The 15,909-nt window shown below is 46.2% G+C and overlaps 1 protein-coding gene across 1 annotated transcript in view; it reads right to left on the reverse strand.

Annotated features, from left to right (window-relative positions):
* Positions 1-412: 412 nt before the first annotated feature.
* tnip1 (TNFAIP3 interacting protein 1) overlaps positions 413-15,909 on the reverse strand; it is a 72,207-nt gene continuing 56,710 nt past the window's right edge. The window contains 5 exon segments of the mRNA XM_068043109.1: positions 413-2,378; positions 6,906-6,990; positions 7,578-7,757; positions 10,008-10,088; positions 15,584-15,709. Coding sequence (XP_067899210.1) covers positions 2,341-2,378; positions 6,906-6,990; positions 7,578-7,757; positions 10,008-10,088; positions 15,584-15,709 — 510 coding nt within the window. The 3' untranslated portion in view covers positions 413-2,340.

Here is a 15,909-nt window from a genome sequence, read left to right on the forward strand (position 1 = left end):
TATACAATTCAGAAAAAAAAACCCAGACTGCCAAGCAGGTTAGTCATGTGACTAACTGGTCTGACTACGTCTGTTTGTGGATTGTATTGGAGCCGGGGATAGCTCCGTTGTTCCCAAACACTGTCTGTTAATATGCAAAAATGTCTTTCCAACCAGGGGCCTGGCAACTCCTTGTAACAGGCCTTCTCTTCGTCCCAGCAACAATGTGAAGTTTAATGTCCATGTGGTGAAATTAATGTGCCTCATTCTTGGCAAGTGGGGGCCTGCATGACAGCGCGGACTAGGTGAGAACGGGTGAGATATTCACCAGCATTGGCCCTGTCCCCTCAAAAATAATTAACAAGAAAATCTCTCGAGTGTAAGTGCTGCTACACCCAGTGTTCAATTCTGAGGAAAAGAAACACACACCAGGTTCAGTCATAGTTTATTATAAGACATCAAAAAGTTGAATTTAACATTAAGGTACAAACCCAGGCCTATCCTCCTTAAAGTGAAGCCCATCACACTTGCATCATCTGTAGTCCTTCACTGGAAGTAGAAACAGGAAAATTCCAGAAACAGATTCAGCTTGGGAGAGGTGAAGGCAGATGAGAGACAGTTGGTGATCCACAAGGTGAGGTTGGACAAGCTACTTAATAAAACTCATCTGTCCTTTTAATAGGGACACATCCAGGAGAACAGGTTGCAGAGAACAAGAAGGGAGAAAAAGGAAGAACTTGCATTTCTATATCGCCTTTGACCATCTCAGGACATCCCAAACTGCTTTACAGCCAATTAAATCCTTTTGAAATGTAGTCACTATTGTAATGTAGGAAGCACAGCAAGCTCCCACAAACTGCAATGCGATAATGACCAGATCTTCTGTCTTTTTAAAGAGATGCAGATTGAGGGATAAATACATTGGAGGAGGAGGATAAAATCATAGCACTGAACAGAACAGAAGGCGACCATTCGGCCCATCCCCCTGTTCTTGATCCACTTCCTTTTGAAAGTGATCATGGATTTCAACCTCCACATATTAACATATTACTGAGTGATGGGGTGTCAATGAGGGGGAAGGGATTTAGAAGAAAGGGCACTAGGGAGGGGGGTGGGATGTAAGAGTGTAGGGGTTATGGAGGGGGGAGATCCACTATTTCATGAATTACGAAAAATATTGACAATCAGCCCACATTTAAAATACACAAAAATGAGGCACCACAAGAAGTCTTAATAGAGGCAGAGAAAAAAAAAAATAAAACAGCAAGTGTGCACTGAGAGATGCCAGGCTTGGGTTTTTGAAGTTTATGCGGGTCAAAGGAAGGCAAGGAGATGGAGTGAGGGGAGGAGTTTCACAGTTTGGAGATCCTTGTGAAGATATGAGTCAAGATTACAACACTCAAAGGATCGATTCGGGATGGAACGTGGTCGGACTCAATTCATATTTTTGAGCATTTAAACAGAAATCCCAATCAGGTCATTCTCTACGTTAAAACAAAGATGCTGGCTGGGGGGATATGTTAAAGAACCCTGGGTCCACATTATACCATTATAGTGGTCCTTACCATGAATGGCTCCACTTTGTCTTTATAATATGGTATCGGAATTCTATACATATCTTTTTAAACTTCCTGTTGTGTTTAGGGGATAGTAAGCCATTCAGCCCCTCTAGTCTGTTCCTTATTGTCTTATAGGCTGCCTGGCTGGAGGAGCAGTACCTCAAAGGGAAAGGTTTATACTTTTAGCCATGCTGGGAATCGGAGCCCCTTGAAAATGCTGACAGAATATTCCAACATTTTTAAGCGAATTATCTGGAAGTCAAGAGCAGCTACTTGGCCATGGGACAAGAGACAAACTCTGAATAGAGCGGAGAAGATATCACCATTGTCGCATTGTTAGAGAGCGTCCGTATGAGCAGCTGCCAGGGCAACAATCAAAATGTATTTAAACTGACTTTCCCTCGTCTCTTTAAACTGTAAAAAATTAAGAGCAAGTTTGCCAACTCCTTCCTCTGCATTTTGGATAACTATCTGTCCATACAAAATGGAGGCAACATAGAAGACAAGATGGAGGTCAGGCTGCCCCATCTGAAATGGGGGGGTGGGGGGTGGAAGGGCTGCCCGAGATTAGCCAAAAGACCATCACACACCCCTCCCTCCTCCCAGCCCCCACTTACTGGGTTTATGCAATAATGTCTTGTAATATATACAAGACACAGAATACATCAGAAAGCGATCTCTAATGCAGAAGCCTTTGCAAGCTGCTCCACGAGGAAGGAAGGCGAAATCTTGCTGCCTTGGGACTTGGAAATCGCTTTGGAATGTTGCCTGCGTCTTGCTGGATAATCAGGATCCTCTTCCCTCAATGCTGCCCTTTGCCAAGCCCCGGAGACGTAGGTTCTAGGGAAAAGGGGAGATCAAATCTATTCACCAATACATAACATCTCTGAATTTATAGCAGGCCGTTTGGCCCAACTGGTTCCTGCCAGCATTTAGAATTACAGAATCATACTGCACAGAAGGCCCTTCAGCCCAACAAGCCTGTACCAGCTCTTTGAAAGAGCTGTCTAATTTATTCCACATCCCAGCATTTCCCTTCTATAACCCTGAAAATTAATCCTCTTCCAATAACATGTCCAATTGCCTTTTGGAATTTCCCATGGAATCTGATTCCACAACACTTTGTCGTACAGAATTTGAGTATTGCTGAAAATGAGAGACATGTTGTCAAAGCTTTTCCTCTTGCACTCATCAGGACAATCCGCAAGAATAACCAATGTAAGGGAAAACAGCAGCATATACTGCATGAGAAGAGAGTGAACCCAACTGACAATCTTAAATTGGTTGTCAGCATAATTCTTAGCACACTGTGGATTATTTAGCAAATGTTGTCCAATCGCAGAATCACATCTAATGTTGGACACTGTGTTTTGAATTTTGCAAGCACGGGCTGGTTGAGTTTTCAGCAATACAGAATTTCTCACTTCCCCTCTGGTTCTTTTGCCAATTACTTTACATCTAGAACATCTGGTTACAGACCCCCTTGCCAGAGGAAACAGTTTCTCTCTACTTGCTCTATCAGAACCCCTCTTAATTTTTACACCTTTATTGTCTGTGCTCAGAGGAGGACAATCCCAGCATCTCCAATCTCTCCACACAACTGAGCCCTCTCATCCCTGCTAAACCTCCTCTGTACCCGCTCCAGGGCCTTGACCTCCTTCCTAAAGTGTGGGGCCCAGAATTGGACACAATACACCAGCTGAGGCTTATCCAGTGGTTTGTAAAGGTTTAGCATGACTTCCTTGGTTTTTTTTATTCAATGCCTCGATTTACAAAGCCAAGTATCCCATATGCCTTCATAACCACTTTATCAACATTCCCTACTATCTCCAAGGATTTTTGAATATGCAGTCCCAGGTCCGTCTGCTTTTGCACCCCCTCAATATAGGACCATTTAGGATTATGTTGCCTCTCCATGTTGTTCCTTACAAAGTGTACCATTTCACACTTAGCCACATTAAACTGTATCTGCCATGTGTCTGTCCATTTAACTTGTCTGCTTATATTCTACACAGGCCTCCCGCCACCCTACTTCATCTCACCCCATCAACATATTCTTATATTCCTGTCTCCCTCATGTGTTTATCTAGCTTCCCTTTAAATGTATCTATACTATTCACATCAACCATGCCCTGTGGTAGTGAGTTCCACATTCTCACCACTCTCTGGGTAAAGACGTTTCTCCTGAATTTCTTACCAGATTTATTAGCGACTATCTTATATTTATGGCCCCCAGCTCTGGTCTCCCTCCACAAATGGAAATACTTTCTCTACGTCTACCCTATCAAACCCCTTCATCATTTTAAAGACCTCTATCAGGTCACCCCTCAGCTTTCTCTTTTCCAGAGATAAGAGCAACAGTGTGTTCAATACATAGCTAAATATGACAGACATCTCTATGTTGGTGAACACATTATTTGTGTGCAGAAATTATTCACTCTCCCTTGCCAAGCTCCCCTGTTATGCCCATGTAAGTGTGATGCCCTGTGTGGTACTAACTGGGATATCGAGCTTCAGAAGGGGCTCGGGTTTACAGCCTGGGATTGGGACTAGTTGGATAGCTCTTTCAAGGAGCCAGTACAGACATGATGAGCTGAAGGGTCTCCTTCTCTTCGATTCCATCAGAGAGCTTTAACTGCAGCTGGGCGAGGATCAGCAGCCTCAACTTCAGCATCAACTGAGATGATTCACAGACGTGTCTTTCTCAGAATAACAGGCAGGCCACTTAAGACTGACTTGAGGAGGAATTTCTTTACTCAGAGGGTGGTGAATCTGTGGAATTCTCTATCCCAGAGGGCTGTGGAAGCTCAATCTTTGAGCACGTTCAAGGCAGAAATAGACAGATGACTGGATACTAATGACATGAAGGGATATGGGGATAGTGGAGAAAAATGGCGTAGTGGTAGACAAACAGCCATGATCTGTTTGAATGGCAGAGCAGGCTCAACAGGCTGAATGGTCTACTCCTGCTCCTAGTTCTCACCATCCCAAACTGGAGCCTGAATCTTTGGGGATTCCAACTAGATCTTCTAGGAGAGCCTGGCTCAGTGGGTAGATATCACCCTCTTGCCTGGTTCAGTGGGTAGCTCTCGCCCTCTTGCCTGGTTCAGTGGGTAGCTCTCGCCCTCTTGCCTGGTTCAGTGGGTAGCTCTCGCCCTCTCTCACCCTCTGGTTCAGAGGTTTGAGAGTTCAAGCTGCACTCCAAAGACTTGAGTACAAAATTCAGACTGACACATCCAGTGCAGTACTGAGGGAGCACTGCAGTGTTGTAGGTGCCGTCTTTCAAACGAGACGTTAAACCGAGGCCAGGTCTGCCCTCTCAGGTGGATGTAAAAAATCCCTCGGCCACGATTGGAAGACGAGCAGGGGGAGTTCTCCCCGGTGCCCTGGGCCAATAGTTACCCCCTGAACCAACATCACTAAAACAGATGATCTGGTCATTCTTGCATTGCTGTTTGTGGGATCCTGCTGTGTGCAAAATGGCAGCTGCATTTCCTACATTACAACAGTGACTACCACTTCAAAGAGTACTGCATTGGGACATCCGGAGGTGGTGAAAGGCGCTACATAAATGCAAGTTCTTTCTTTCTTTATTGAACCTTGGCTCTTCCAATGCTGTACTGCTCACTCAGCAGTGCATTTACCAATGAAATGTGGCAGATTAAACATTAAAATATATTTTACAACTAGGGGAGGCACAGGGAATTGTAAAAATCAATCTTTGCTCGATTGATGCAACAGTGACGTGCCATTGAGATTGTAGGGTGAAGCAGTCTGATTGGGGACTTTATGTTTGGAACCAGTCACTCCCCAGGTCAGGTCAACCAGTTACAAAGTACAACGAGCAATCTATTTATCTAAATTCCTCTCCACTCTGTGCACAGAGTGCTGGTGTCTTGTTTACCATCCCTGATCTGACTCCTGCGCAATAACTCTGTAAAAGTTCATTATATCAGTTATCGATCAGCAAGTCAAGAGCCACTTTCCAGCAGTTTTAAACCAGTGGCTTTCAAGTTTCTCCATGCAGCACTCAACTCGTGCAAATATCCTCACACTCCCTCCCAACGAGTCCCCAAATAATCCACACACTTCCACCCAATGGACCCCCTCCAAATATTGGCCCATTCCCAGGGATTCTCCTTCTAAAACTCCAGAAAGACAGTGTCTTTGCATCAGTGATAAAGGCGTCGCCACTACAGGAAGGGTTCTGTTGCTGTCAGCAATGTGTCTTTTTACACTGCAACTTTCATGGCTACAGGACGTCCCAAAGTGCTTTACAGGCAATGAGGTATTTTTTGTACTGTGGTCCCTGATGTAACGTAGGAAACGCAACAAACCATTTGCACAAACCAAGCTCCCAATGGCCAGAGAATCTTATTGTGATGTCGATTGAGGGATTAAATTTGGCCCAGGACACCGAAGAGGACTCTGCACCTCCTCCAATAACGTTACGGGATTTGTATGATCCATCCAGACAGCGAAAAAGATGGGGATGGCACCTCCGACAGCTCTGCGCTCCCTCAGTACTGCCCCTCCGACAGTGCAGCGCTCCCTCAGTACTGCCCCTCCGACAGTGCAGCGCTCCCTCAGTACTGCCCCTCCGACAGCGCAGCGCTCCCTCAGTACTGCCCCTCCGACAGCGCAGCGCTCCCTCAGTACTGCCCCTCCGACAGCGCAGCACTCCCTCAGCACTGCCCCTCCGACAGCGCAGCACTCCCTCAGCACTGCCCCTCCGACAGCGCAGCACTCCCTCAGCACTGCCCCTCCGACAGCGCAGCACTCCCTCAGTACTGCCCCTCCGACAGCGCAGCACTCCCTCAGTACTGCCCCTCCGACAGTGCAGCACTCCCTCAGTACTGCCCCTCCGACAGTGCAGCACTCCCTCAGTACTGCCCCTCCGACAGTGCAGCACTCCCTCAGTACTGCCCCTCCGACAGTGCAGCACTCCCTCAGTACTGCCCCTCCGACAGTGCAGCACTCCCTCAGTACTGCCCCTCCGACAGTGCAGCACTCCCTCAGTACTGCCCCTCCGACAGTGCAGCACTCCCTCAGTACTGCCCCTCCGACAGTGCAGCACTCCCTCAGTACTGCCCCTCCGACAGTGCAGCACTCCCTCAGTACTGCCCCTCCGACAGTGCAGCACTCCCTCAGTACTGCCCCCCGACAGTGCAGCACTCCCTCAGTACTGCCCCCCGACAGTGCAGCACTCCCTCAGCACTGACCCTCCGACAGTGCAGCACTCCCTCGATATTGCATTGGGCGTCAGTACAGATTGTGGGCTGAGGTTTTGAAGGGGGGGGTTGAACCCAGGTTCTGTGCTAAGCGAGGGTATGGATTCCATCCAACTGTTGTTAAGGTTAGACTCACCTTTCCCATCTGCCTTGGGCCGGTCTGGTTCAGCAGGGTGCTGACTCCGTGAGACGGGGTACGGGGCGTTCCAAGGATGCTCCATCTGGAGAGTGGGGTCGTAAGAAAAAGAAAGATTAATAGCATTATAGGGGAAGGAGAGAGAGTGCACTCGTGAGAGAGAGTGAGTGCGACAGTGGGGACGAGCGCGCGAGAGGGAGAGCAGGCGCAAATGATGGAGATCAGGAATATGCATGGGAGAGTGATCATATGCAAGCAAGATCATGTGAGGGACAGGGAGAGCGAGAGCGAGGGATTTGGATACAGAAGCAGGATTACATTTAACAATAAACACAACACAGCAGATGTGAAGTTAATAAAATGCAGCAGAGGAATGCAAGGGCATGTGGAGAGGAGGTGGGGGAGGGATGGGGGAGGGGATGGGGGCTGTGATGCGGAGGGAGCGGAGGATTAAACTGAAGCGACAATGGTGTCAATGAAAGGGTTTAATGTGTGTCTCATTTTAAACCACGTTTGCAAGAATAAAAGCTGGGACGAGGAATGTGGGTGTAAATTGGGGAGAAACAGGAAATCATGTTAAAAGATCAACGTCAGCAGAACTTGTTACAGCTTTTGACAGAAAACAAAGTGCGGCTGGAATCTCTGTGGAAGGTTTGGTTATCCTGTACATACCGGTCGGTAATGCCCGTGTGCGGCATTGGGTCCAGCTGGCGGGTAGCGGATCTGCCAGTCATAGCCCCCGTACACGTTGCCAGGGTGAGCGAGGGGAGGGTATTGCAGCTGGTAAGGAGGTGGACAGTAAGGCCCAATGGCCCCAGGGGGTGGGTCGGACGACCTTCTCTCACTCGGAACCTGTAGAACAACAAAACTGATGTTAACAGGAGATTACACTGCACCCAAGAAACAGTCTGATGGCTAAACAGTCATTGCAACAAGAATGAAAAAGAAATGAGAACTGAAAGTGCCGGAAATACTCAGCAGGTCTGGCAGCATCTGTGGAGAGAGAAGCAGAGTTAACATTTCAGGTTTGTGACCCTTCAGCAGAACTGGCAAAAGTTAGAAATCTAACAGTCTTTGAGCAAGTGAAAGGCAGGGGAGAGGATGGGAGGGGGCGGGGGAGGGGGAGAAGAACAAGGAAGGAAGGACTGTGATAGGACAGAGTAAGGAAGAGTTTAAATGACAGATGCCATGGAACAGAATGCAAATGGAGTGTTAAATAGTTATAGTGAAAGTTAAAGCACGAGTCCAGTGAGAGTGCTAATGGCAGAATAATGAACAGCTCTGTCCGAAAGCAAAAACATCAGCTGTTTTAATTTAGTATACCGTATTCGCTGCTCACAGTGCGGTCTCCTCTACACTGGGGAGACCAAACGCAGATCGGGTGACCGCTTTGCAGAATACCTCCACTCGGTCAGCAAGCGAGATCCCGAGCTTCCGGTTGCTTGCCGTTTTAATTCTCCACCTGGTTCCCATGCCCACATTTCTGTCCTGGGATTGCTGCAGTGTTCCAGAGAACATCAACGCAAGCTCGAGGAAATGCATCTCATTTTCCGATTAGGCACCCTACAGCCTTCTGGACTCAATATTGAGTTCAATAATTTCAGACCATGAGCCCCATTATTTTTGTTATATATATTCTTTTTTAATTTTATTTATTTTTTAACCATTTGCTAGTCCTAAACTTATTTTTCATGTTTTTGCTTTCATACGGACTTGTTCATTATTCTGCCATTAGCGCTCTCTCTGAACTCGTGCTTTGTCTTTCACTATAACTATTTAACACTCCATTTGCATTCTGTTCCATGACATCTGTCATTTAGCCTCTCCCCCCTCCGTCCTATCACAGTACTTCCTTCCTTGTTCTACTTCCCCCCTCTTATTTGCTCAAAGACTGATACATTTCTAACTTTTGCCAGTTCTGATGAAGGGTCACAGACCTGAAACATTAACTCTGTTTCGCTCTCCACAGATGCTACCAGGCCTGCTGAATATTTCCGGCACTTTCTGTCCTCCTTTCAGAGTTCCAGCATCCATAGTATTTTGCTCTTACCAAGAAAGAAAAAGACTTTCATTTCTATAGCGCCTTTCACCAGCCCAGCATGTCCTCAAGCACTGTACACCCAATGAAATACTTAGTGAAGTGGAGTCACTGTTGTAATATTGGAAACAGCCCTGCACAGCAAGCTCCCACAATCAATCAACAACTGGGTAAGTGACCAGATAATTTTCTTATACAATGTTGGTTGAGGGATAAACATTGTGACAGGGGAAGTTTTTACACTCACCTGAGACGCATCGGTTTTAATGCCTCATCCGAGGAACGGCACCTCTGACAGTGCAGCACTCCCTCACTGAGAGTGGCAGCCTGGATTTTATGCTGGAGTCGCTGGTGGGACTCAAAACCACAAAGTTCTGACTCAAAAGCGAGAATGCTAGCCATTGAGCCATGACTGAAGCCCAAGGGGTTCCCACCGTCGGGAATCCCACAGGATTTTACTCTGTTGATGTCGGTTACCGGGCAGCTGGTAAAAGCAGCATTCCTCCCCATCCCATGTTAATTCCAACCCGGAGAGAGGTTAAAATTAACTCCCACAGAGACTAGAAGGATCATCAACAACACAGGATCTCTTACTATCTGCGTTATCTTAAACAGGCATGTGAAACTGCTCCCTCATACACTGTCAAACTCTCAGGAACAGCTCGGACAATGTTTGTGACACATTTACTTCATATTTCTGATTCGTCTCATTGATGGCACCTTCCTCTCGCTAGCAACTTGTGCAAATAAGGTGACCGAGAGTACGATGTGTGGTTTGCAGTGTAGAGAAATTTAGATTCAAGAGCTAGCCCTTTTAGGAATTAAATTAGGAAACACGCCTTTGCTCAAGGGATGGTAGACGTTTGGAACTCTCCTCTGCAAACTGCAATTGATGCTAAGTGGTGCAATTGCTAATTTTAAATTTGACGTCGATAGATTTTTGTTAACCAAAGATATTAAGGGATCGGGGGAGGAGGTGAGTATACAGAGTTAGGTTGCAGATCAATTGAATTTTGAACCCCAATTCTGAATGCTGCTCCCCACAGCCAGTGGGAGGTCAATACCTGTTTCTGATTCTTCAGCAGTCTCTGAATTTTTTCCTTTTCCAACTTCTCCTTCTGATAGTCTTCCTGATAGATTCTCAGCTAAGAAAGAGCAGACGAGAGAGCTTTAAGCAGCTGCTAGCAAGGACAGCACAGGCAGACAGACAGACCTTGAGACAGATAGAAAAGTGAGAAAGAGAGAGAGAGAGAGAGGTGGGGAAAGGAGAGGGAGAGACAGACACAGAGAGAAAAAGAGGGATAGCAGATAGACAAAATCAAACATACACCTACAATGAGACAAAATAAAAGACAGGAAAGGTAAAGAGAGGTTGTATCCTGGGATGTGGGGATTGTCCTATTCGGAGAGATTGAGCAGAATAGGCCTATATTCTCTGGAGTTTAGAAGAATGAGAGGTGATCTCATTGAAACATAAAATTCTGAGGGCTTGACAGGGCAGATACTAAGAGGTTGTTTCCCCCAGGTAGGAGAGTCTGGAACTAAGGGTCATCATCTCAGGATAAGGGGTGGATCGTTTTGGACTGAGTTAAGGAAAGATTTCTTCATTCAGAGGGTTGTGAATCTTTGGAATTCTCTACCCCAGAGGTCTGTGGAATCTCAGTCATTGAATATATTAAAGTATGAGATCAAGAGATTTTTGGGCACTAAGAGATATGGGGATAGGGCAGGCAGGTAGAGTTAAGACAGAAGATGATCAAAGTGGTATTGAATGACGGAGCAGGCTCTAGGGGTTGTGTGGCCTACTCCTGCTCCTATTTCTTATGTTCTTAAATGGAGAGAAAGAGAGAAATGCAAAAGAAGTGACACACGCATACAAAAACAAGAGAGCAAGACAAGGATAGAGACAGAAAGATGGAAAGAGACAGGTGCACAGTATGAGGGAGAAACAGAAAATAGGTACAGAAAAAAGACACACACACACTGGAATAAAGGAAGCAATAAATCAGTTTACAAACAGAACAGGCAGAGACTGGGCTGAGTGCAGATGGCAAAAGACTCAGTCACTGTACCAGCCGTACGGTGAAACAATTCCCAAATCTCGGGAATTGGCATAGATTGACGGAAGGCACGTAGCAATGACAACAAGAAGCTGCAGCAGTCCCTGAACTGGCAGGAAGGAACAGTAACTGCAGTGTGTACAATGGTACATTATCCTACATTGAAGTCTATGGTGAATAAACTACCTCCACAACATCTCACTGCTCTGGGGCAACATCTGCCACCTTTTGCCTCTTGTAAGAAGAACTGCCTGGTGTGTTCCTCTACATTTTTCTGGGTTGGTCCATTCATGGGGTCAGACCTGTTATTTTATGTAGCACAGGATCCCAGGGCAGGTCCTGCACATTCCTTCACGTGCTGCGTGTTTAGTCTTCCTCGGCTCACTCACACTCACAGAGGAAAGGCTGTGGAAATGCTTCAGAGCTGAGTGGAGAGAAAACAAGTCACCTGCGCTAATCACAAGGCACTGTAAAGGCGAGCAAGCCTCCCATGGCATTGCTCATGGATAGAGAGAAAGAAAGAACTGGCATTTCTAAAGCACCTTTCTTGTCCCTAAGCATTTTAGAGAAAAAGGACATTTTTCTTTTTAAAAAAAAGTATAATCACTTTTGAAATGTAGGAAACATGGCAGCCAATTTGCACACAGCAAGCTCCCGCAAATAACAATGCTATAATCTGTTTTTTTTTAGTGATGTCGGTTGAGGGATAAATATTGGTCCAGGACAGAAAGAACCACAGAGCAATTACAGCACAGAAGGAGGCCATTCAGCCCATCGTGTCTGCGCCAGCTGAATAAACTAGCTGCCCAATCTAATCCCACCGTCCGGTACCTAGTCCATAGCCTTGCAGGTTACAGCACCTCAGATGAGTGTCAAGGTACCTTTTAAAAGAGTTGAGGGTTTCTGCCTTCACCACCGTTCCTGGTGGTGAATTCCAGACACCCACCACCCTCTGGGCGAAAACATTTTTCCTCATGTCCCCTCTAATCCTTCTACCAATCACCTTAAATCTGTGCCCCCTGGTAATTGACCTCTCCGCTAATGGAAACAGGTCCTTCCTGTCTACTCTATCTAGGCCCCTCATAATTTTGTACACCTCTATTAAGTCACCCCTCAGCTTCCTCTGTTCCAGAGAAAACAAACCTAGCCTATCCGATCTTTCCTCATTGCTGCAACTTTCAAGTCCTGGCAACATTCTTGTAAATCTCCTCTGAACTCTCTCCAGAAAAACTATACAACTATATCCTTTCTGTAATGTGGTGACCAGAACTGTACGCAATACTCCAGCTGTGGCCTTACCAGCGTTTTATACAGTTCCAGCATTGTATCCCTGCTTTTGAATTCTATATCTCGGCCAATAAAGGAAAGCATTCCATATGCCTTCTGCACCACTCTATCTACCTGTCCTGCCACCTTCAGGCACCTGTGGACATGCACTCCAAGGTCTCACTTCTTCTACCCCTCTCAATATTCTCCCGTTTATTGTGTATTCTCTTGCTTTGTTTGCCCTCCCCAAATGCATTACCTCACTTCTCTGGATTGAATTCCATTTGCCACTTTTCTGCTCACGCAACCAAACCATTGATATCATTCTGGAGTCTACAACTATCCTCTTCACTATCAATTACACGGCCAATTTTTGTGTCATCTGCAAATTTCCCAATCATGCCTCCCACATTTAAGTCCAAATCGTTAATATATACCACAAACAGCAAGGGACCCAACACTGAACCCTGTGGAACACCACTGGAAACAGCTTTCCATCCACAAAAACATCCGTCGACTACTACCCTTTGTTTCCTGTCATTGAGCCAATTTTGGATCCAACCTGCTACATTCCCCTGTATCCAATGGGCTTTCATTTTTCTGACCAGTCTGCCATGCAGGACCTTGTCAAATGCATTACTAAGATCCATGTAAACCACATCCACTGCACTACCCTCATCAATCCTCCTTGTTACTTCCTCAAAAAATTCAATCAAGTTAGTAAGACACGACCCTCCCGTAACAAATCCATGCTGACTATCCCTGATTAATCCGTGCCTTTCTAAGCGGCAGTTTATCCTGCCTCTCAGAATTGACCCACCACTGAGGTCAGACTGACCAGCCTATAATTATTTGGCCTATCCCTCGCACCCTTTTTAAACAATGGTATAACGTTCGCAGACCTCCAATTCTCTGGCACCTCACCCGTATCCAGTGAAGATTTGATGATCCTCAGCACATCCGCTGTTTCCTCCCTGGTTTCCCTTAACAACCTGGGATGCAATTCATCCGGCCATGGCGATTTATCCAATTTCAAGGATGTCAGACCCTCTCGTACTTCCTCTCTCATTATACTTATCGTATTTAATATTTCACACTCCTCCTCTTTTACCACGATGTCTGCATCAACTTCATGTGCTGCACACTTGTTAACCTTTGCTTCTTCTGCCTTTCAGAGTCACTCACTAATTTTCTGCCTTCCGTTCCCTGCCCTGAATTTATCCTATCTGAAACTGCCCTCAGGTTCCCATCCCCCTGCGAAACTAGTTTGAACCATTCCCAACAGCACGAGCAAACTAGAAAACGCCCCTGCTCTTCTTCAAAATAGTGGCCGTGGGATCTTTTGTGTTTACCCAGGGGACAGACGGGGCCTCGGTTTAATGAAAGACTCCACCTCCTACAGTGCAGCACTGGGAGTATCAGCCTGGATTATGCCAGTGCTCCCTGGACCTCACTCAATGACCGGCAAGAGAAGAAAGTGCATCGTGTGGCTCAGTGGGTACCGCTCTCGCCTTGGAATCAGAAAAGTGTGGGCTCAGGTCCCACTCCAGGGTCTTGAGCACCGAATTTAGGCTGACACTATTGCTGCAGCACCGACGAGGTGCTGCACTATCGGAGGTGCTGTCTTTTGAATGAGAGGTTAAACTGAGGCCTGGGTATAAATGTGGTACTATTTTGAAGATGAGTAGCAGAGTTCTCCCTGGTCTCCTGGACAATGTTCATCCTTTAACCAACACCTAAAAGCGGCACAGTGGCACAGTGGCAAGCACTGCAGCCTCACAGCTTCAGGGTTCGATTCTGGGTCCTGCCTGTGTGGAGTTTGCAAGTTCTCCCTGTGTCTGCGTGGGTTCTCTCCGGGTGCTCCGGTTTCCTCCCAGAAGCCAAAAGACTTGCAGGTTGGTAGGTAAATTGGCCATTATAAATTGTCACTAGTATAGGTAGGTGGTAGGGAAATATAGGGACAGGTGGGGATGATTGGTAGGAATATGGGATTAGTGTAGGATTAGTATAAATGGGTGGTTGATGTTCGGCACAGACTCAGTGGGCCGAAGGGCCTGTTTCAGTGCTGTATCTCTAATCTAATCTGATCATATTGCTGTTTGTGGGAGCTTGCAGTGCACAAATTGGTTGCTGCATTTCTTACATTATAACAGTGACGACACTTCAAAAAATTGTACTTTATTGGCTATAAAGCACTTTGGGAGGTCGTGAAAGGTGCTATAGAAATGAATGTCTAATTAACAGTTTTGTGACAAATACATGGGCTGAAACCCACATATTGTAAAGGAACTGCTTGGTTATAGGGTTAAAATTCAGACTATAATCCTGGACATTGCTGTCAACAACGGGGCAAAAAAATGTTTTATTGCGTCATTAAAAATAAATTGTTTGTTTCTTCATTTTCTTTGAACACTCGTTTCCTAGTTATAAAGATATTGGAGAGGCGCAGGGGAAAAGCCTGTTTGACCGGATGTAGTGATTATGGGTGGGAGAGCGATGAAACCTCTAGGAATACGTTGAGAGTTGACGACCCTATTTGAGTGCATGATTGTGCATGTGCAGCAGATTCCACCCTGTTGTGTAAACGTAGCAGGGTTCAAAGTTCAGAGGGTACGAGTTCAGACCAGCTGCCAAAATTCAGCAGAATTATCTAGCTAATTCAACATGCATGTGCCAAACTAGTCTAGAGACTAAATGTTGCAGCAATGATTTGGTGTCAATTAAAGCTTTGCAAGATGTAAACGGCCACACACGCGGTTGAATACATTGCCCAGTGAGCTCCGTCAGTCTGCCCATCCTTCCTCACACCACATCTGCCATGTTGGGACTCAGCTTCCACTGGCCCTGCATTAATCCATTGGCCTCTGTTGGCTTTAGCTGCAACTAACTCATTCTCGGTCCCAATCCATCGTCACCCATCAACACTTGGAAGAGGGGTAGAGCAGGGAAAAACAGAGAGATTGAACAATAGAAGGAGGCACAGAGAGAGAGAGAGAGAGACGCAGGGGGGGAAGAGAGAGAGAGAGAGAGAGAGAGACGCGGGGGGGGGAAGAGAGAGAGGAAAACAGAGCACAAATAAGCAAAAGAAAAAAGACGAGAAAAGAGAGAAGACAAGAGAGAAAGAGTGAGAGTCTGAGGACTTGAGCGATGAGACAGCAAGAAAGGAGATAGAGAGAAAGAATGTGAGAAAAGGAGACAGAGAATTAAGAAAGAGACAAAGAGAAAGAGACAGAGAGGACAAAGGGAGAAAGAGGAGACAAAGGGAGAGAGAAAGAAAGAGAAAGAATACAGAGGGAGTCACCATTGCTATGTACCTGGGTGTTCAGCAATGTCACTTGTGATTGGACCTTTTCGAGCTTCTGCCTGAGTTCTTCCTTTTCCTCATTCATGCGTTCTCGGTCACTCCTCTCCCTCTGAAAGTCTTCCTCAAATATTTTTACCTGGTGAGGGGGGGGGAAAAAACCTCGTGTATTTAAAGTCAGACCTACACTTATTTAAAACCTTATCACATCCCTCAAACACCTCAAAATACATCCAGTCAATTACTTTGTAATGCAGCGACTGAAAACAGACAGACATTGTGCAGAGAGCAACACTGGACACAGAGTAAGGTGAACTTCCGCCACCCCCCCCCCCCCCG

Source organism: Heterodontus francisci, chromosome 12, assembly GCF_036365525.1.
Source record: "Heterodontus francisci isolate sHetFra1 chromosome 12, sHetFra1.hap1, whole genome shotgun sequence".
Classification (NCBI taxonomy): Eukaryota; Metazoa; Chordata; class Chondrichthyes; order Heterodontiformes; family Heterodontidae; genus Heterodontus; species Heterodontus francisci.